Consider the following 21386-nt stretch of genomic DNA (forward strand, 5'->3'; position numbering starts at 1 on the left):
TTGTAATATAAGGAAATAGACTGGCCGCTCCGTAACTGTTGCGCACCACATAAATTGTTGGCCAACCAAAAACTAACCACATAAGAATTTAACTAACATTCACCAGCAGGTGGAACCAAAACAACATGAATCAATCTATTACAGGTGCGTTTAGATGACGAAATCAAACAGCAAAGAGCGTGGAGTGAAGTGGTGCGGTGCAAACATGTCAGCAGTGTGGAAGTATTTTAGAGTGGCAAAGAATAATACAAGAATGGCTGTTTGCAATGAATGTTCTGCTCAAATATCTAGAGGGGGCACATCTGCAAAGTCTTTCAGCTACAAGTTTGATTTATCATTTGAAATGATAAAAAACCCTGAGCGCTTTAATGCATTTTTATTGTTTTAAGGCCTATGTTACAATGTTCAGTCAGTTAAGCCTAACGTAAGCTCAAAGATGGCCACAAAATTTATTTTGCTAATTTATTTATTTTAAGTTATTGTTATTTGCTGGTATAATGTCTGCTGGAATATTTAGGAAATGCTGGGAAATTAAAAAATGTTCAGTTTTTTATGTTCAACAAATGTTTTCTACCTTGTAATTTTGTAAAAGATTTTTTTCTTTTGAAAGCATGCCTAAATCAAATGTATTTGATTTATGCAATGGTGAAAAAATTGGCAAAATAAATGAAAAACTGCGAAGAACCATGTTCGGTATTGTTCGGTATTCGGCCAAGTGTTTATTATTATTTTCGGTTTCGGCCACAAATTTTCATCTCGGTGCATCACTAATCAATACGCTATCTATCAGCTCCAAGGTTGGTTATCTGAGAATGCACTTACAAATGGAAGGTTTCGTTGAACTTGGGAGACCAGCTGTTGTTCTTGGATTTGGTCTGGAACTTGCGTTTCTTGTCGCTGAGATGAGGCCCGATCATGGTGGTCTCCACGAACGGCCGGAACATACCGGACGTCTGCCACTTTAAGTCACTGGCCCCCATCACTGCAGCAAAACAAGTCAGCCATGGTTGAAATACCACTTCTTTTTCTGTTGTTGTTCACATTTCATTAAAACTCAAACTAACCTTTGACGGTAACTTTCCGCTCTCCACTCTTTGGATGAGTGTATAGCTCAACCTGCAGAGACACGTCACCAATGGGCTTGTCCACACCGGAGCCTGGTTCACCGAGATACAACCAGTGGGTTCACGTTAGGTCTCATACAGGAAAAAAACACCCTCTAAACTATAATGCAGCTCAGAATGAGGAGGAAATACAGGTGGTGGAATGGTGCATTAGGATTGGATTACTGACAAAAGAGTCACGAAATGACAACGATCCACAGGAAGGACAGCGGGTGGGGAAGGATAAGAAGGCTGGCAGATAATTTACAATGAAACCTACCCCTGCTGGGCTGTATTTTTTCATTGGGAGTTAACCTAATACCCTTTCCATTGTGCACTGGCACAGAGGCAGCACAAGAGATAAAAAGAAAACAGCAATAAGAGGTTACCAAATTCCAGCATCGCAAACACACAAAGGCCAGAAACTAAGAGACCTTAGTTCTGAGTATGTACTCCACCAGGTTTTTCCCTAGATAAGTATTCTCTGCTACTTTGGAAAAAACCTTCTGCCTTCCTTGGTTTTTCACGCAACATTTGGCGGTGGTGTGAACTACCTTGTGCGTGCTGCGTGGTCACGAAGGTCTTGATGAGCGTGTCTGTGGTCTGAGTGTAGAGGGACAAAGCGTGGCGTAGTGAGGACAGTTCAGGGCTTTTCTCCAGGAAAGCCTTCTTCAACCCGTTGCCTCCTGCATGGAAGTATTGCTGCAAACAAAACAAAGTGGGCGTCCGGATAAAAATGTGATTTTACAAACTATTGCAGTCCCCTCTCTTTCAGTGACCCGTGCTGATTAAACATTACTGAGAAGGGTAGCAATGATCCTGAATGTGCTTGAATTTCCTCCATTTGTACATAAGCTGGCTGTGGATTGGTGAAGTTGTATGCCTTGTATCCCTTTTAGAGGGATAAACTGAAATAACCTGTATAATAACCTGACTTCAGCCATCATCATCTTACCCCAGCACCACCTTTTATTATTTCATCTACTTGTAATTATTTAAATGTGAAAATCTGATGACTTTTCAGGTGATTTTATGCAGAAATACTGAAAATTGTAAAAGTTTGTCAAATTTTCATGCACCACAGCTAGTAGGAGTTTGAGCCGTCTAACCTGTGACCTCACAACACTTTTAAACTCACCTTGATAGTGTCCAGTGCTACGTCCATGACAGCACACTGTCTGGGAGATAAGCTCTTAGCTTCCCCTGCCATGTGATCCTGGGAGACCAAATCATGAGACAAATGTTGGTTTAGACACACTCACTGTCATTTAGCTTTATTCGGTAACTTTTAAAACAAAAACTTAAGACATAAAACTGAACCTAATGTAATTCATCTTGCAGTAAAGCATATGGAGATATTAAGACACCTTGAGTTTTGAAAGCTGTCCTAGTTCTTTTGCAGCTGACAGGATCTGTGCCCCCTGAAAAAAAACATAAAAAGATCCAGGTTGCTACTCTTCTGCTCTTTAATTTTGCTATTTAAAATGCAAAATGCGTGTGGGAGGAAAGCAGCCGGCATACAAAGGTGTCGCTGCCCTGTGGCAGGACGATGGTCTTCTCCAGGCTGATCATCACAATCCTCCACAGCTCCTTGAGCACTCGCTTCAACACAGTCTTCTCACAGACGGTGGCGAACAGAGTTAGTCTGCAAACAACAAACATTCACACGCAGTCACCAAAACAGTCTGTGTACTTCGCGGCCATCCGTTTTTTGTTTTGAAATGACAAAATAAAAATAGAGAAAAAATCAAAAATGATCCGTTTCCCATCTTTTGTTTTGATAATAAAAAACGGAAAACGGAAAACGGATCGTTATCCGTTATCCGATTTCATTGATGTGTTTGAAAATCGAAATTGGGAATTAAAACAGCGAGTGGAAAACTCTTTCTATTTCTCTCTATTTCTCTCTCTATTTCCAATTTGTTTCCAAGGATACTGAAAACAAGGATTGGACAAATGGGGGGATTGCACATGCGCAGTAATAAATTAAGAAAGTTGTTTCTGGTTCTTTTGTTCATCAGATTAAAAATTAATAGTTTTAGATTTTTTTAATGTTGAAACAGAAAATAAATCAAATATGAAACCTGGGAGTGAAACATGAGTTTAATCTGTAATCTGTCTTCACTCCATCATGAAACTGCAGTGATGTTGTGACAGTCCGTTCAGCTGCAGCGTCCAAAAAAAAGCAGCGTCCAATAAATAACATAAACTGAACTCTAACATACTGCCCCCCCCGCCCGTTGGAAACGAATAGGAAATAGAGAAAAGAGTTTTCCACTCGCTGTTTTAATTCCCAATTTCGATTTTCAAACACATCAATGAAATCGGATAACGATCCGTTTTCCGTTTTTTATTATCAAAACAAAAGATGGGGAACAGATTATTTTGGATTATTTCTCTATTTTTATTTTGTCATTTCAAAACAAAAAACGGATGGCCGCGAAGTACACGGACCCAAAACACACAGACCAAGAGACGAATGAAAAGAAGAAAAAAATGGCCATTTGTGTGGAGTCACTCACTTTCCATCCAGGAAGTCCATCAGTGGGCGCAGCATGTTGTCAGAGTCGGCCTCCACCTGGTTTCTGGTGTTGTCGTTGAGTGGCCCTTTGATCTGGTACAGCAAAGACGCCATCTGCCGCATGCACTCGTTGATACGGCCCTGGAAACTAGAGTTAAATAGAGAATAATTAATAAGCCCACATGTGCATACAGTATGTCTAGAGGGAACTGCATGTGCGAGTGAAAGAGGGACACGCACCTGCTCCCGAACGTCCTGCTGAGGTCGTCCAGCACGGTGTTCAACCTCACCTGCAGGTCGTTCAGTAAGTCACTGGCCTCCATGTCCATCTGTGGAAAAGTAGTAATTACAGATGTTATGGTTAAAACTTGATATTGAAACTTTGTTGTAAAGATGAAAGATTTAAGTACGTGCTGGGATTCCTCTGTGGAAGCAGCACCTGCATTAACAACTGCAGGTAATCTGCTTTTGATCCCATATTTGCAGATTTGGGCCAAAACAGCCCAAATGACTAAGTGAATTGTGAAAGCTGCACTCCAAAGCAACACCTGGAAACTGTCAATGATGGCAATAATTCAAAGATGAAAGATGGGTCATTTCAGCTTAATATAAACAGTCCGTACAACCTGGAACTCTTTGAGAAATAGCAAGGCAATGAAATCAGACTGTAGTTGCATTGTTTTGTCTGTATTTGATACATCTGTAATTTAACAAGTACACATGAAACAACCCACATTTTAACCCCATCTGATAAAAAAAGGAATATAGTGTTACAGGTTTGAATATAGACTATATATTGCACAAGGTGAAGGAACAAGTGGGAGGATTCATGAAGCCCCTCCGCGGACCAGCCAGCGTATACTCAGGCGTCATCTAAAGCACCTCCCGAGGGCGAACTAAGCCGTATGGATGGAGCCGTGGTACGGCTCATTAAGTCAGTGATCTAATGGGCTGCTGATTAACGACCTGTCAGGGCTACAGAGAACCATTAGTGAGGACAACTGAGACATTTCTGCTACACAGCATAGAGGGAACGCTTCAGGTTGAGGATTATTTAGGTGTGGAATATGCTGTTTGTGTGTGTGTTTAGAGATTTCTTAAAATGGTATGCGTGTATCACGTGTTATTGTACCTACACTCACCTTTTTGTCTTGACATTCTTTTTCAGGCTACAGCAGCACAGAAAGGCGGAGGGTAACACAAGACAACTTTGATCAACTCCCAAGTTTGAAAGGGGATTCGCTAAAGGAAACTACAGATGCTAATATTTTACAAAGTGCTGTGACGAGGGACTTGACTTTTGCCTACCTTTTCTACAAATGCATCCATCTTTTGGAAAAAAAAATATTTTTAGGGGAATGAAGAAATAATAAAGATAATAAGAAATAATAATAACATAAGAAATAATTAAATAGAATGTCTTCAAAAACTTAAAATGAACACTGTAGTGTTATGTGTTTTTCATATTAAATACAGTGTTTTTACCCACCTTGCCTTTGTCAGTCTATTGGAAAAATAAAAAAAACAAAAATACAGAAAAAACACTAATTAGAAAGTAAATAAATAAAGTTGCAGGAGACATTGATGACAGCTATTTACTATTATGGGAAAATGAGAAGAGATTTGAGGAAGGTCTGGGAATCTGGAAATCTCCACAAATGGCAATAAAAAAAAACAAACAACACTCCACCATGAAGGGTGTTTGGAGTAAGGCTGTGATGCTGCTGGGACGGGCAGAACGAGGAAACGGTGCGCGGAAGAATGAACTTTGAAAATGAGCAAAGTGTGAAACCACTTCAAACTGCAACAAACAAACCTCCACCTCTACTTCCTCCCCTTCCTCCCCCATTTCTTCCTCTTCCTCACTTTCTTCCAACTAGGAGGTGTGGTAAAAAGACAGCAGGCACAGAGTTTTTATTTATTTGTCTCGTGGTTGCCATCTATATAAGGTATTGTTGTGGGACACGTGGTGCCTGTAGCTACAGTACATGAACGCTGGCGTATATGCAGTCATGTCTCTGCATGTTTGCATATACAGGGAACTTGCCTGCCATGCGGGCATACTGTCGTTGAGCTAGAAAAGAAAATGGACTTGGTTCAGTGAGTTAATTCAACATGTAGTTTTAAATGTCCCATTAAAAAAGGCAATCAGAACTTGCACATTTTCTAAGAAACATATTATTAGTCTGTGATCAGTGAAAGGAGAAAAAAAACCTCAAAAGTGCTTTTCATATGATTTTCTTCAACGATTACAACAAGCTGCTAGGGAAACAAAATGTTTTCTCTTAAAGTTCTCATCTAAGAACCTGCCCCTGCCTCCTCTGACCACCTTGCCAGCTTTAAGCAGTGTTTTGTGTGTCCCTCCCTCTAAAAACAACAACTAAGAACTGACACTTCCTCCATACAAAGGAGGATGTAACCACAACAAACCACAAGTATTTATTAATACTGCATATTCTGCTCCCATGAGGCTACTTTAACTATCCTTCTCTGAAGCCAAATTACATTTTGTAAGGAAATTAAGAACTTCAAAACTGAGACCAAAGCAAGAGATTGCGCTGTATCTACAGGACTGTCTCAGAAAATTTGAATATTGTGATAAAGTTCTTTATTTTCTGTAATGCAATTAAAAAAACAAAAATGTTATACATTCTGGATTCATTACAAATCAACTGAAATATTGCAAGCCTTTTATTATTTTAATATTGCTGATCATGGCTTACAGTTTAAGATTAAGATTCCCAGAATATTCTAATTTTTTGAGATAGGATATTTGAGTTTTCTTGAACTGTAAGCCATGATCAGCAATATTAAAATAATAAAAGGCTTGCAATATTTCAGTTGATTTGTAATGAAACCAGAATGTATTACATTTTTGTTTTTGTTATTGCATTACAGAAAATCACAATATTCTAATTTCCTGAGACAGTCCTGTATATAGATGATTGGTGGTGGGCTGTTATCAGTCGACAAATCGATCCTGCTGACAGTAAACGTGGGTCACACTGTAAATGTCAACACTGCGCTACAATCGGCTACGACTATCAAGCTACTGTGCACACTACAAATAATACTACGACAACTCTTAGTGCTAGTCATTTGAACTAACTTCTAATCTTATTAGATTACCCACCAGAGTCTTTGGGTCCTCATCCTTTGCCACAACCTGCTGTTGAAGCCAGAGGGAAGTGATCAACCAGTGCTCTGCTGCAAACCATTGACTGATGAAGCTACATGAAGACGTACTTTGATACTTTTGACGGACCAGGATGGAAACCTACCTCATCTCCTGCCTCCTCCTCCCCATCCTCCTCCTTCTCCTCCTCTACGAGTTCATCTAGCTTTAATTGTAAAGTGAACAAACTGGTTGAAACATGAGCTTCCCCATCAAACAAACTCCACTAAACAATCAAGTTACAACAGCTACTGCAGCTACAACGTGACATGTGAAGAAACTGTTGCAGAGAAGCTGCTCATAACTGCAGACACAAAGCACATGATTGATTGAGATCTCTCTGTCACTACTCTACGCTGGCCGAGACCCGCCATTGCTGAAAATTAAAGAAACGCTGCAAAATAAAAAGAAACGCTGCTGCAAATAAAATAAACGCTTTGCAAATAAAATAAACGCTGCAAATAAAAGAAATGCTGCAAATATAAAGAAACACTGCTGCAAATTAAAAAAAAAACAACGCAAATAAAAAAGCCACAATGGAAGTGAATTACCGGGGACTATTTTTGCTGATGCACCGGTGTTTTTTATGTGAGCGGAGAAGAAGAAGACGAGGAGGACGTAAGTGAAAAGGAAGAAATAAGAAGAGCGAGGAATAAGAAGAACAACGAAGGCGAAAATAAGTGAAAAGGTTAGTGTTCAACGTCGCTACGTGTAATTTTTAATGTGCAACACCGGTGCATCTGCAAAAATAGTCCCCGGTAATTCACTTTTTTATTTGCGTCATCTTTTTAATTTTATTTGCAGCAGGGTTTGTTTTATTTGCAGGGGCGTTTGTTTTTGTTTGCAGCATTTATTTTATTTGCAGCGGCGTTTGTTTCTGTTTGTTACTTTTATTTTCAGCAATGGCGGGTCTCGGCCACCGTACTACTCTCTAGTCGTCTATGCAGCACAGCAACAAGCACTGTTAACCAAAGGCTTAAATTTATCTTTGACAACACAAACTTGAAGGGAACCTCAAATTCAGAGGAACAACAACTTCCATTATGGCCGTGTGAAGGTGAGAACTAATCCAGGAATACTATCCCTCTACTGAATTCATCTACAGCAGAACTAGTGTACATACACAGGCCTCCTCGGTTGCAATCTGATGCACAGAAGACAAAAACACCGCTTTTGAATTAAGAATCCCTGCTAATTAAAAATAACAAAAACAAACAAACAAGTTCTTAAACTGGGAATCCCATCTTGGTAAATATGTGTAGTAATTTGCTCCAAGTGTCGACTTATCATGCACACTCTCTCCACTCACCTGTTTGGCTCCCATAGACTCAAACATCTTCTCCAGCTGGATCCTTAACTGCTGCACGTTATTCATTAAGACACAGGGCTACGAGAAGGAGGAAACACAAACGCAGACAAGGCATCTCAGTTTAAGTGCAACATAACAAAGTGTCACATGAACAAAAATAAAATAAGGCACCAAACAAAGTCACCAAATCAAAAACTCTTTCAAAATATAATCCTGTCCCTTTTCTGCCCAAGTCTGATACTATATTGCACAGACTGTCCAGCAACATAAACCAGAGAAAAGAAAGACTTGTATGAGTGATATAAATCATAAACAAGGGTGGAAACTTACAATCTTCTCCTTGTCAATATAAGAAGGAAAACTCTTGGTCAGAATGGCACTGTACTGCAGAAGAACCTTGGCAATTGTCTGGAAACAATGATGAGTGGGAAACAAACAAATAAACAACCCATTACAAGCCACAACTACTTCCAACAAACCTTTTCAGCAAGTTCACTTATTGGCAAAAACCCCATGATGTTCGTACATTTATTTTCTAGCATGCAGGATAATAAATCACAAGGGTTAACCAGGTCAAATCAAATCAAACCTTATTTGTATAGCGCTTTTCATACATAAGAAATGCAACACAAAGTGCTTTACATAAAATGTTAAAAAACACGAGGCACACAACATTTGAAATATCCCCAAAAAGCTGTGAGTTACAGTAGTTACAGAGATGTTTCAGCAGTTTGTTGCACTTTGAACATCAGGTGCAGTGGGTTACCTTGGAGAAGCGGCGGCTGTACTGGGCCATGACATTAGGATCGGGACACTCCAGTTTCTTAATGATCTCAAAGCTCTGGTTGAGCTGGGTGAAGATGTCCACAACAGAGCAGGAGAACAGAGCATGCTCAGAGGTCTGCTGGAACTGAGAGCAGAAATAACACTAAATGACTATCAATACTCAGCAGCAGGCAGCAGGCTACAACATCATCATGCTGCCAAACAGACAAACCAAAAACTAAACTCATGCTGAGACCAGGTGTCTGTCAGCAAAAGTAAAAGCAGTTATTTTAGTCGGATTAAATCGCAACCTCTCGACAGCGATCAGGACGTCAATGTTAATTCTCTTACTCCGTCTTTTTTGTCTCTCTCCAGAGCTCCGTGCATAAACTCCATAGACACGTCCTCATTTTGGTCCAACCACTGCAGAACGAACTGCACGAACCATCTAAAAAAGAAAGTGAAGATGAGCATAGTTCCCACCTCTCTACTAGGGATGGGCGGTATGGACTCAGACATTTATCACGATAATTTCTGGCATTTATCCTGATAACGATACAAAAAATACCAATATAAAAACGTCATCAACGGGAATCTTTCTTTCTTTCTTTCTTTTTTCAGGCTCATTTCTTTCTTTCTTTCTTTCTTTCTTTCTTTCTTTCTTTCTTTCTTTCTTTCTTTCTTTCTTTCTTTCTTTTTTCGGGATCATATCTTTCTTTCTTTTAGGGTCATATCTTTCTTTCTTTCTTTCTTTCTTTTTTCAGGCTCATTTCTTTCTTTCTTTCTTTCTTTCTTTCTTTCTTTCTTTCTTTCTTTCTTTCTTTCTTTCTTTCTTTCTTTCTTTCTTTCAGGCTTATATCTTTCTTTCAGGATCCTTCCTTCCTTCCTTCCTTCCTTCCTTCCTTCCTTCCTTCCTTCCTTCCTTCCTTCCTTCCTTCCTTCCTTCCTTCCTTCCTTCCTTCCTTCCTTCCTTCCTTCCTTCCTTCCTTCCTTCCTTCCTTCCTTCCTTCCTTCCTTCCTTCCTTCCTTCCACAAAAACGTCATCAACGGGAATTTATCATTTTTACCGCGAGATGACAAATTCTTACCGTGGGGAATTTTTTTGACGGTTTATCGTGAACGGTAAAATATCACCCATTCCTACTCTCCACTACCCTCTCCAATGACTTCTCCCAGATCAACACAGATTCATATTTGTATTTCCCTGTGCCGGTAAGTGAAGGCGTGTCATGCACTTACGACGGATAGTCGGGAACGACGCCATTGAAGTTCGGCAGCTCCTTGACATACTCATTGTAGAGCCACTTGACTTTGAAATGTAGGTTCATGTAGTCTGTGCTCTTACACAGTCTGTGCTTCTCGTGCTCTGCAACCAAAGATGAAAACAAGTCAATCTGGGAATATTAAGAAACTAAAATCCCACATGTTCTATAATGAAGCTTTAATCTAGATGACGAGACAGCTAGTGGGACAGCTGTGTAACAGCCTCATGGTTGTGTAACTTCTGAAGGGGATGGAAACAGAAAACCTTAATTAAATCAAGAAGAGTCAAAAGCTGAGGGTCGCTGTGATTTAATTTTGCCGCACTTTACAAAACAAAAGTCTTCCAACTTCACTGAGATGGCAGATTTGGATTTTTAAAGTACTACTACTGTCATTTATCAGACACTTTTATCCAAAGCGACTTACATCTGAGACAAACCATGGAGCAATTAGGGTTAATGCCTTGCTCAGGGGGTTAATCTTGGTTGCCATTCTGGGGCTTGAACCTGGATCCTCCAGAACCATGCCCACCTCTGTAGCCACTAGATTACCACCCCAGTGTAACCCAAATACCGGTATGTTAATTTTAGGTGGATTCAGCCCACAAACACGTTTAACAGACATCCTAAGACTCAGTTGGCTCGTTTTCATACTGAATTCCCTGTTTTCACTACAATCCCTTAGTTGTATGTTACAAGGGAAGCTAAGGTATGTACAGTAAGATGACGAATCAACATTTCTTGCAGTGATTTCAATGGAAATGACAGAATGCAAGTCCCATTTCAAGACCAATTCTAAAAGGAAAAAAGATCAAAAGTAGCATAACTAAAAAAAAAATAAAAAAATTTAAAAAACATCTGCCGCTGTTACACTCCACAAAGAAAAGTACACTAATAGCATTTGTGTTAACAAAGGAGTGATGTTTAACTTTTTTTTCTTTAAGCCATCACACCACTTATTTCAACCTCCCTCAGAGAACAGTTTTGCATAAAAACTAATTATTAACTCAAGAAGCAGCAGATTTAACATCCTGAAAGCTACAAGTCTTTTAAGAGGTTAAATCTGCAAGTACCGTATTTTCTGGACTATAAGCCGCTACTTTTTTCATAGGTTTTCAACCATGCGGCTTATACAAAGGTGCAGCTATTCTGTGGATTTTTCTTCCACCGCTCGGGGCACTCTAACCGGAATTAGAATCAAAACTAAGACACGGGTTCTGTCCCGTTTTAATCAGCAAAGTTGCTGCCGTGTTAAAAGACACCGTTAGGAAAGGATCTATTTAGGTACAAACATGTACATCATTTACAGTTCAAAATCATTCTGTACATGTAGTAAATATCTAATCTAACAACATAAATATCTGCGGCTTGCATATATTCTTTTTTAACTAGAGCGGGTGCAGCTTGTATATCTTTTTTGTATTATTTTTTTTAAAATAGAGCGGATGCGGCTTATAGTCCAGAAAATACGGTACATTTTTATTTTTTAAAGATTTTTTTGGGGCTCTAGTGGCCATTTATTGAAGTTGCAGAAAGGGGTAGAGAGAGAGATCGGGGATGACATGCAGCAAAGGTGTGCAGGCTGGGATTTGAACCTGTGACCGCTGCAGGAGGACTGTAGCCTCAGTACATGAGCCGCTGCTTAACCCACTGCGCCACCGAGCGGCCCTGCAATTACATTTCTGATAACTTTAATTATGAATTTCGAGTGAGCACAAAGGGACCCCTGCTAATGTGCTGTGCTGTGTGGTGTCAAACAGATGCAGCAGTTCGCTTTGTCCTCTGTATAGTTCCCCAACAGGGACTTTCAAAGGCTGGGAAAAAAAGCCAACCGCCTTAAGGGACAAACCGCCTTTTACAATCCAGTGGTGGAAAAGTACGAAGGAACTCCAGGGAAACATAAGCAGCTTTAAACTTTGGACAGTTATTGTTTAGCTCTTTTCACTTTACTCCATCATTTTTACCCAGAAGTTCTCTTTTTCTTCTGCTCATGTCAAGTTACAGCTTCACAGCTTCCTTTCCCCGTCGTCCTCCTGCAGTTCAAGCTAAAGGAATCGTTTTTTTTACAAATTAAAGTAACACTGACACCAACCTTCCATAGCATACTTCATGTCTTGAGCAAACAACGTCCACATGGCTTCTGCTGACACCTTTCCTACGTTCAGCTCTTGAGGGAACCTGAATGAAACCAGGATTTGTGAGATTAAAAACTACTGGATTCGTGGACCAAACAAACAAATGCAACCAATAATCCAAGTGTCCCGCCTTAAACATGGAAGAACATTTAGAAAGAGCTGTGCTATAAAACAGTCCCTACTCAGGCTGTATTAACATTAACAGTAGTTGTGAAGGAGTGTGTCAGGCAGCATCACTCACTGATTGAGCACAGGTGTGTAGGAGTTCCTGTCTTCTTCAATGATGGAGACGATAAGCATGATGAGTTTGGGCCAAAAGTCCAGGTTCTTGATGCTCGGGCCCTCCTCCTCCAAAGGTACTTCCTCTTTGTTCTGGATCACAAACATGAAACTCAGTCATGAGACACTTGTTGTGGACGGTTATTCATTACCCTCGTCCATAACCGTCTCTAACACCATTAGGGATGGGCGGTATGGACAAAAACAATTATCACGATCATTTCTGGCATTTATCCCGATAACGATAAAAATGACGATAAAAAAAAAATACCAATTCAACTCCACCTTTGTAAGGCTACGTTCACACTGCAGGCCTTAATGCTCAATTCCGATTTTTTCCCATATCCGATTTTTTCGTGTGGCTGTTCACATTATCTTTTAAAATGTGTCCTATATCCGACTCGAGTGTGAACGCATCGCGGCCCTGAACTGACCCGCATGCGCAGAGACGTGTGATGATGACAATGATGGATTTGCATCCAACAGGTGCCTGTGAACTGCCAATTATCCATCAAGCTCCACAATTATCATGTTAACATTAAATCAGATAGATTTGTCAAGGACGTTTCTCTTGCATCTCTATCATTGTGCGGGCATGAATTCTCAGAGTTTTGCGGGCGCGGATGTAAACACTGCGGGCGCGGAACACACACGTTGCGGGTGCGGGTAATGGTCAGAAATACAGCGGGAGCGGGATGAAGAAAACAGTCCCGCTATAGCAGGGCTCTAGCTCCGCTCCCCGGAGTGTCAGCTCTGCTCTCCGGCGTTCAGCTGGGTTTATCACCTAACACACGGGCCAGCTCGTTGTAAAACAGGCAGGTTATGCGACCACGACCGCTTCGCTGATTTGAATCCTTAGCTTCTTTATTTAGTAATATGCTTAAATTCAGCAGGTTGTCTCGTCTGATCTGAGGTCGTATAAAGAGGTGAGCGGTGGGCAGGGGAGGAGGAGAGGCGGGGGCGGCCCGGAGGAACCCCCGCCGTCTCCCGTGTCTCCCCCGCGGCTCGGGGCTCTGCGTGTGACGTCAAAGTCGCATTAATTCCGACCTGGCTGTTCACACTGCGGTCGCATTGCAAAACATCAGACCTGTATCCGATTTAGAACCACATATGGAAGCGACCTGAATCTGATTTGAAAAGATCAGATTCCATGTGACTTGTGCTGTTCACACTGTCATAAACAAATCAGATCTGAGTCACATATGAGCAAAACATCGGATTTGGGTCACTTGGGAACTGCAGTGTGAACGTAGCCTAACTAAACTGTAATGACTCAGATCCGCCATGTTTGTTACACAAAAACCTCATCAACAGGAATTTATCTTTCTTTCTTTCTTTCTTTCTTTCTTTCTTTCTTTCTTTCTTTCTTTCTTTCTTTCTTTCTTTCTTTCTTTCTTTCTTTCTTTCTTTCTTTCCTTCCTTCTGGCTCATTTCTTTCTTTCTTTCCTTCAGGCTCCTTCTTTCTTTCTTTCTTTCTTTCTTTCTTTCTTTCTTTCTTTCTTTCTTTCTTTCTTTCTTTCTTTCTTTCTTTCTTTCTTTCTTTCTTTCTTTCTTTCTTTCTTTCTTTCTTTCAGGCTCCTTCTTTCTTTCAGGCTCCTTCTTTCTTTCAGGCTCCTTCTTTCTTTCTTTCTTTCAGGCTCATTTCCTTCCTTCCTTCCTTCCTTCCTTCCTTCCTTCCTTCCTTCCTTCCTTCCTTCCTTCCTTCCTTCCTTCCTTCCTTCCTTCCTTCCTTCCTTCCTTCCTTCCTTCCTTCCTTCCTTCCTTCCTTCCTTCCTTCCTTCCTTCCTTCCTTCCTTCCTTCCTTCCTTCGTTGTGCGTCGATTTAAATAAGCTTTACACAAAAACGTCATCAACGGGAATTTGTCGTTTGACGGTTTATCGTGAACGGTAAAATATCACCCATTCCTAACCACCATATCAAAAACTATTTAGGCATGAAAAGTATTTTCCAAGTCCTGTCCGGTACTGCATGTGACTCACTGTGTCGGCAGGTTGGTACTGCCGGCTGTACAGCTCGTGACAGTTGTTGAAGATGTAGTCGTAGGTAGAGTTCAGACAGGCCTTCACACAGTCCCTCACAACCTGGCTGGCTCTGGGAGGAGACTGCAGTTCCTGGACCTGAACACCAGAGGGAGACAGAAAAACTAATCACTGTTTATATTTTCAGGATGTAAAGCACCTTGAATGGCCTTGTTGCTGAAATGTGCTGTCCAAAAAAACCTACCGGTACTTTTTATAATAATGCCCCAAGTATAAAACATTGGAAATGAAGATGTTGAAACATTGACAGGAACTAAAAAAATAATAGCAATAAAAATAGCTCAATTTAAGAGGGCAGAGTGAAAATAAATATGTGACACGATTAAACACCTTCATCCTGAAAAAGGTGATGCTGGTCAGAAGGTCCACGGTGGATTTTAAATCCTGCAGGCGATCTTTGTCACTGGCAGGGAAGTGGTTCTGCAGAGGAAGCAGCAGTTTATTTGACATATATTGATTCAAAATCATCAATAACAATCCAGTGTAAATGCACAGCACTGAGATGTCACGCTTTCTAGGTTTGTTTACACTTGTACTGGTAGATGAACACTGAACTGATGAAAAGGGAACCTTAAAAGACCAAAATGTAGAGGGAAAAAGCATTTTGGTTTTTAGAATTACTTTTTTTTAATGTTTTTGATTGGCATTTTCTATCGGAAAAACGAAATAACAGCACCCGTCATTATAATAATATTCATAAGAATCTTACCCTATATGTAGAAAGATCAATACGTAAGGAGTTGTGCAGCTGGTCCAACAGCTTCACAAAGCGCTCTTTCTGTACAGACAGAGAAGATAAAACGTGAGGTTGGACATGTTGCTGAGAAAAGACTGACGTGATACAAAAAAGGGAAACGGAGGCAGATGTATGAAGAAACTGAAGTGACGAAGAACGGGAAACAAAACACATTTGAATCATTTTACAGTTGAACAAACCCCAAAATTGGAGGCAGCAAAACGATCGGAGGCGGACACGTTGGTGGAGGCGGTGGTGTGGGCGTAGAAGGCGTTGATGTTAGCCAGCAGACTGCTCATCACCGCGGGAACGCCAGGACACATGTACTTAGTTGACAGGCAGGCAAAGTGCCTAGAAAACAAAAGAAAAAGCTCCTTAGTTTGTACTTGGTCACAGCTGCAAAGGATTTTCATGATCAAGGAGACTATAATGAGATGAGACGCCGCGCTTGCTAAGTGGTCAACCTTTTTTCTGGAGGGCCTTATTTTATCTAATAATCATCGACATCACTAGTGGTCATTTCATATGCTCTTCACCTAGCGATTAAATTAAAGCTGCACGTTCTGTGGCTTAGCTAACAGAGATTATGACTTCTTACTGTAAAAAGCATTTGGTTGCAACAGCAAATGGGAGAAAGAGATGGCAAGCAACAAAAACGATGTAGTTCTGAAAGCATGGACAGGTGGGGGGACAGCTGGGACTCACGTCATGGCCTGGTAGATTGACTCAATCCCGTAACGCATGGCAAACTCATCAACTAGTTCCTGTGCCACTTCATCGTAGTACACTTTCCATGAATCGTCTCCACGAGCCTCAGGAATTCTCACCACGCCTTGACCGAGCACATCGGTGGAATGATGGAAAAGATTCTGTAAAAGACAACAGGAGTGTAAATGTCCACTTGATGTTCAGGAACAGCGAAGAAAAGGACAAAAGGTGAGTGATAACACTGCGATAGCAGTATAAAAGCCACTATTGCAGTATATTTTACATCTGTAAACACCGAGTGTCTACGGTGAAGGATCAAAACTGCTCGGCTATTCAGATTATTCAGAGTTTTAAGGTCAGTTCCCACTTTGATTAGTTTTTTTCTTTTCCAGGAAAGATTGTGAGGCTATGCTACCGCTACAAAAGCACATCTGTGATTTTAATCTTCTCCAAACCAGTAACATCAACTGTTCCGCACATTACAAGTATCAAGAGTTATGACCTTAAAAATGCTACTTTTTTTGTTTTATAATCTACCTCGTGCAAGCAGGTGTACTGCATGTGATATGGAGCCACTTTCTCCTCTCCTTTGATCTCCACGTTGATTTGAAGGCGAATGGCACCTGACACTGCAGACTTGTCCGTCCTCTTCTCTGTAATTACACACAAATAGTCACTTAGACACAGATACACACAATTGTCTTCCCAATTCACAAGTCTGATCCAAATCTGTGTCAGTGAGGCGCATGGAAAACCAGGTCTGCTGGCAGGAAACTAATTACGGGCTATTAACGTGGCAGTTCTATTGTAGGGGGTTGTGTTTCTCCGGCTTGATGGCAGCGCGGAGCCCGCAGTGCTAATAGAAGTCCTCCAGCTGATTGTGAGCGAGACAATGGCAGTGGGCTGTGTGGATCTGCGCCTGATCGCCACAGACATTTGAGCCGGAGCTTCTCTGGAGGTGGAGTGCTTGGCGGCTCGCCCCTGCTATTTGCCCTGACAGGCACATCATTAAAGGTAATTTGTACATGTCGGTAGAGTGCTCGATTTCCGACTGGAGTGCTGCCACTTGATAATCTCATGTCAGCAGGAGAAATAAAAAAAAAAGAAGACAAGAAGGGAGAGAGCCAGGGAGCAGAAGAATACAGTGCACATTACATGACCAATCCTTTATTTTACTACAAGTAAAATAAAGTTGTGAGCAATAATGCCTCCGAAACACAAAATGTATGAATCTCTGTTTAAATGCATCCTCATAAATGTAAATGTATGCTGGTGTTCAGTGAAAAATAAAATTAAGTCTGTTTCATTCTAGTAGTTACTTCATGTTTATAAACATTATAACATGGGTATAAACATGGGAAGTATTTTTAAGACATATAAATTGAGCCAAAATCAGCACATTTGTCTACAATTGTTCAAGCTACAAACTACTGGAAAAGCTCTTATGTGTTTGTGTCTTCCTTGTATTCAGGACTTTATTCTAACAGGTTTCTCTGCACATATATAACTCATAGCTCGAATAACAGGAATCATGAGCAGCTTAATAGAACGTGCTTGAAAGGGAAAGCCAGGATCGTCATGCAGTCGAGCAAAGGCCCAGAGGAAAACAAGTGAATGACTGCAGGCAAAAGAATCGAGACTAATGAAGTTCAACAACAAACTACTGACTACACCTGCTGAAAACAAAATAAGATGTGAAATTGATGTAAAGAGTAGATAACATCCAGTTTGTTGAGACTGGGGGGGAACCATCAAAGAATGAGACATGCTGATGTTGTCTATAAATGTCGGTCTGTCTGTCTGTCTGTCTGTCTGTCTATCTATACACACACACACACATATACATATATACATATATATATATATATATATATATATATATATACATATATATATATATATACACATATACACACACAGAGACAGAGAGAGACAGTGCATCTGTTACAAATAGAATACTCATACGGACCCAGGTTATACCAGACATCCATTTCTCCACTCAGCGTTCGAACTTCAATGATACTCTGACCCAGAAAATCATCAGACTCTCTCTTCAGACGCTGCTTCACCCTGGACTTGATGTCATCATCTTCATCCCACACACGCACCTTGATTCGGTCTGAGGAATTGTGGCACTCGCTGATGAGAAACACACACACACAAAAAAAATATGTTGGTGAAATGTTTGTCCAGACATGCTGACAAAACTTTTCAAATATCCATAAAAACAGAATGCAATGATTTGCTAATTGTTTAATTGGAAATAGTGCAAAGACAACATTTCAAATCCTAGAAAATGCCAGAGCATACTCTGCACAAACCACATCTCGACTTTATAAGAAATGTTCAGGTGCTGAAATATGCTCATCAAAATCAAGCCCAAACACCTCTAATGAAAACTTGTGATCCAAAAGTTATGTAAAGGAGCCATAAAATGCAATACATCCAATGAAAGATTGGGTTTAAGTGTCCTCATTTACATTTGAGAAAAGAACACATTATTACCTTCAAAAAATAAAACGTATAGTGCTTCAATACTGCTTCAAAAACAGACAAATAAATACTGAGTTTTACCAGTATAGTTCATAAAAATAGGATCATCTAATGACTTACAAGTGGAACTTCTCCTCCCAGACTGGATTGAGGTTTCCATAAATGGTCTTGGTTCTCTTCTTTGTCTTTCCCACCTGAACGGTGACGTATGGATCACTGGAGCCCGTCTTGTCTTTAGCCTGAAGTCCTTGTGCACAAACAACTGAAACAGGGGACGAGAAATAAAATACACTAGCATCATCATTACAGGCTGTACAGCTTAAACAGATGAAGAGGAATTTAGTTGCAACTTTTTTTAGTCAAGTTCTGATCAGTGGATAGAATAGAATAAACTTTATTGATCTCCCAGAGGAGAAATTCAATTGTGCAGCAGCAAACACACACACGCTCAACGGTTTTTACAAAATACACATGAAAGTATGACAAGGTATAAAAAAAGTATATCCTAAAAAAATAAAAATAAAAATAACCAATAAATAGCTAAATAATTAAAAAAAAGAGCAATATGAAATATAAAAAAATGAGCAATGTACAAGAGAAAAGTACCTGTGATGGTGATCTTGGCGGACCACTTTGAGGTGCCGTCCAACACGCTCTGTTTGATGGCCTTCATCTGCTGGGCGTGAATGGACTTACTGATGACGAACATTTCTCTGATCAGCTCAAAGATCTCCGGTTTGTTCCTTTCTCTAATCTTCATCCTGTCCTTCATGGCCATGATGATATTTTGAGTGCGGTCTTCAGCTCCATGCTTGGAGCTTTTCTCCGCGGCGCCTAAACGCAACCCGAACATGTAAAACACACGTAAATAAAGGTTCAACAAGAACAACATTTCTGTCTTACTTTTGTCAGACTAAAAACACCTTGACAAGAAAACATACATGAAAATGCCACTAATCAATAACGTGTACGGCCATGGAGCATTTTTTGGACAAAACTCACGCTGCAGACAGTCAGCATTCAGCAGCTCTTGGCACTTCTCGTGGCACTTGACCCCGCACTCGGAGCAACGCATGCCCTGGCGAGCGATTCCCCACAGCAGCCCTTCACACTCATAGCAGTATGTGGGTGTGGTGGCCGTCCAAACCTCAAAGTTATGCGGTGTAGTGCAGGATATTGGATAAATGAGGGCCTGCAGGGTCTTCTTGTATACGTGGTTTTTCTACAAACGGATAAGAATCTATTTAGTAAATGAAGGCTCATGGAGAAAGGAGATGGAAGAAAAAAAACAGTGTATAAACCCTAACACCAAGAGCAAAGGAGGTGTGCCGCTAAGACACCTGATGAGCAGAAAAGATTAAAGTCATCATGTTTATTTGAAACCTATTGGGCTATAATCCACGACAGAAGTGGCGTAAATAGTGGTACTCACAAGTTCCTCATCTTTGAACGAGGACCGAGCAGCCATAGCAGAAGCAATCCCTGCCTTCCTGGCCTGGACAAGGGACTAAAAGAAGATGTGGCAGAGGAGAATTTGTATGAGTTTGCATTGAGTAAACAAATATGTCCCACCCACAACTATGAGGACTACTGAAATATCACTCTAGCAGTGAAGATGGTTACTAGGAGGGTTAGGAGGGTTAGTTTATTTCTCCCATTTATGAACCTTTTCCAGATGATCAGGAAACCTGTGAGTATTGTTAGTCGGAAGCAACTAGTGAGGAGCAGATCACCTAATAAGACAAAGTTAGACCTAAAGGAACACCACTTTATACTTCATCTAAGATGATTTAGTCATGTTAATAATGTCTGTTGATGGCTCAGACCCGGCAGGGTCACCAATCCTGGTCCTCCAGGGCCGGTGTCCTGCATGTTTTACATGTTTCCCTGCTTCACTGCACCGTGGTAAAAGTGTCGTTAAGAGAATTGTGCAGACCTCGATGACAAGCTGATGACGATGATTAATTACAATCAGGTGTGTTAAAGCAGAGAAAACTCTAAAACATGCAGGACCAGGATTGGTGACCCCTGGAGAGGGTTGGGACAAGTATTTGCTGACTAAACGTTCCAGCAGGAATATGAATTAGGAGAAAAGTTGAGGATCATGAGGATGCATGCGACCTCTGCAATCAGATCAAATGAATGATTGAGGCGCTTTTTACATTTATTTTTATTTTTTTATGATATATTGTGCCGCAGTTGGGAAAGGAAGTGGCAACTGTTCTATAAACTTACCATAGCCTGACCAAGAAGAGTGAATGCATTCAAGAGAGTTGTGGGGGATAGTTTGAGGTTAAAGAGAGGAGGGAGAGAGAAATTAGCAGTGGGATTGCTTATCCGTGTTCATGTACTGACCACAATCTCATCCCAGTTTAAAGATAAAAAAAAAAAAATAATTAAAAAAGTATAACTGTGACATCTGTGGTCATTTCACAAATAGAAAGACATGGGTTCAAAAAGAAATATTTGACAAATGACAGAATATATAGCAAAAGCACGACTGCTTGATACTGACCACATCGCTAACCAACGGGATGGGCTTCTTTTTGCGCAGGTCTGGCATGCTGTCAATTCCATACAGGCCCGATCCGCCACTATGCAGAAATAAATATAGTAAAAAAACAACCCAAAAAACTATCAGACAGACCAGAATGAAACCCTGTGTTTCATTCGTGATGTGTAGTCTTGACATACAGATTTATTGCTGTTGCTATAATTAAAAAATTCCCAATACAATCCTCAAATGTGAAGCAGATATATACAGTGGGGCAAAAGAGTATTTATTCAGGCACCAATTGTGCAAGTTCTCCCACTTAAAAAGATGGGAGAGGCCTGTAATTTTCATCATAGGTACTTCAAC

The 21386-nt window shown here is 40.5% G+C and overlaps 1 protein-coding gene across 14 annotated transcripts in view; it reads right to left on the reverse strand.

Annotated features, from left to right (window-relative positions):
• The window catches only part of LOC133455393 (protein unc-13 homolog B-like), an 81652-nt gene that overhangs the window by 2614 nt on the left and 57652 nt on the right, over positions 1–21386 (reverse strand). For 6 of the 14 annotated variants that reach the window (XM_061734407.1, XM_061734399.1, XM_061734406.1 and 3 more), the window contains 34 exons: positions 21042–21120; positions 19959–20033; positions 19529–19748; positions 19133–19360; positions 18647–18788; positions 18003–18172; positions 16571–16686; positions 16031–16194; positions 15526–15676; positions 15299–15367; positions 14920–15009; positions 14530–14667; positions 12512–12642; positions 12228–12313; positions 10113–10239; positions 9225–9321; positions 8875–9018; positions 8439–8516; positions 8109–8186; positions 7923–7943; positions 6906–6965; positions 6758–6793; positions 5114–5128; positions 4933–4953; positions 4767–4793; positions 3865–3953; positions 3626–3772; positions 2625–2748; positions 2471–2524; positions 2242–2319; positions 1658–1805; positions 1384–1440; positions 1065–1157; positions 823–982 (listed from right to left, as the gene is read on the reverse strand). In XM_061734407.1, coding sequence (XP_061590391.1) covers positions 823–982; positions 1065–1157; positions 1384–1440; positions 1658–1805; positions 2242–2319; positions 2471–2524; positions 2625–2748; positions 3626–3772; positions 3865–3953; positions 4767–4793; positions 4933–4953; positions 5114–5128; positions 6758–6793; positions 6906–6965; positions 7923–7943; positions 8109–8186; positions 8439–8516; positions 8875–9018; positions 9225–9321; positions 10113–10239; positions 12228–12313; positions 12512–12642; positions 14530–14667; positions 14920–15009; positions 15299–15367; positions 15526–15676; positions 16031–16194; positions 16571–16686; positions 18003–18172; positions 18647–18788; positions 19133–19360; positions 19529–19748; positions 19959–20033; positions 21042–21120 — 3513 coding nt within the window. Of the gene's footprint in view, positions 1–822; positions 983–1064; positions 1158–1383; positions 1441–1657; positions 1806–2241; positions 2320–2470; positions 2525–2624; positions 2749–3625; positions 3773–3864; positions 3954–4766; positions 4794–4932; positions 4954–5113; positions 5501–5671; positions 5699–6757; positions 6794–6905; positions 6966–7922; positions 7944–8108; positions 8187–8438; positions 8517–8874; positions 9019–9224; positions 9322–10112; positions 10240–12227; positions 12314–12511; positions 12643–14529; positions 14668–14919; positions 15010–15298; positions 15368–15525; positions 15677–16030; positions 16195–16570; positions 16687–18002; positions 18173–18646; positions 18789–19132; positions 19361–19528; positions 19749–19958; positions 20034–21041; positions 21121–21386 lie in introns of those variants that run through there. The other 8 variants (XM_061734411.1, XM_061734412.1, XM_061734403.1 and 5 more) reach the window with 5 other exon arrangements.

This window comes from Cololabis saira, chromosome 11 (genome assembly GCF_033807715.1).
Source record: "Cololabis saira isolate AMF1-May2022 chromosome 11, fColSai1.1, whole genome shotgun sequence".
NCBI lineage: Eukaryota > Metazoa > Chordata > Actinopteri > Beloniformes > Belonidae > Cololabis > Cololabis saira.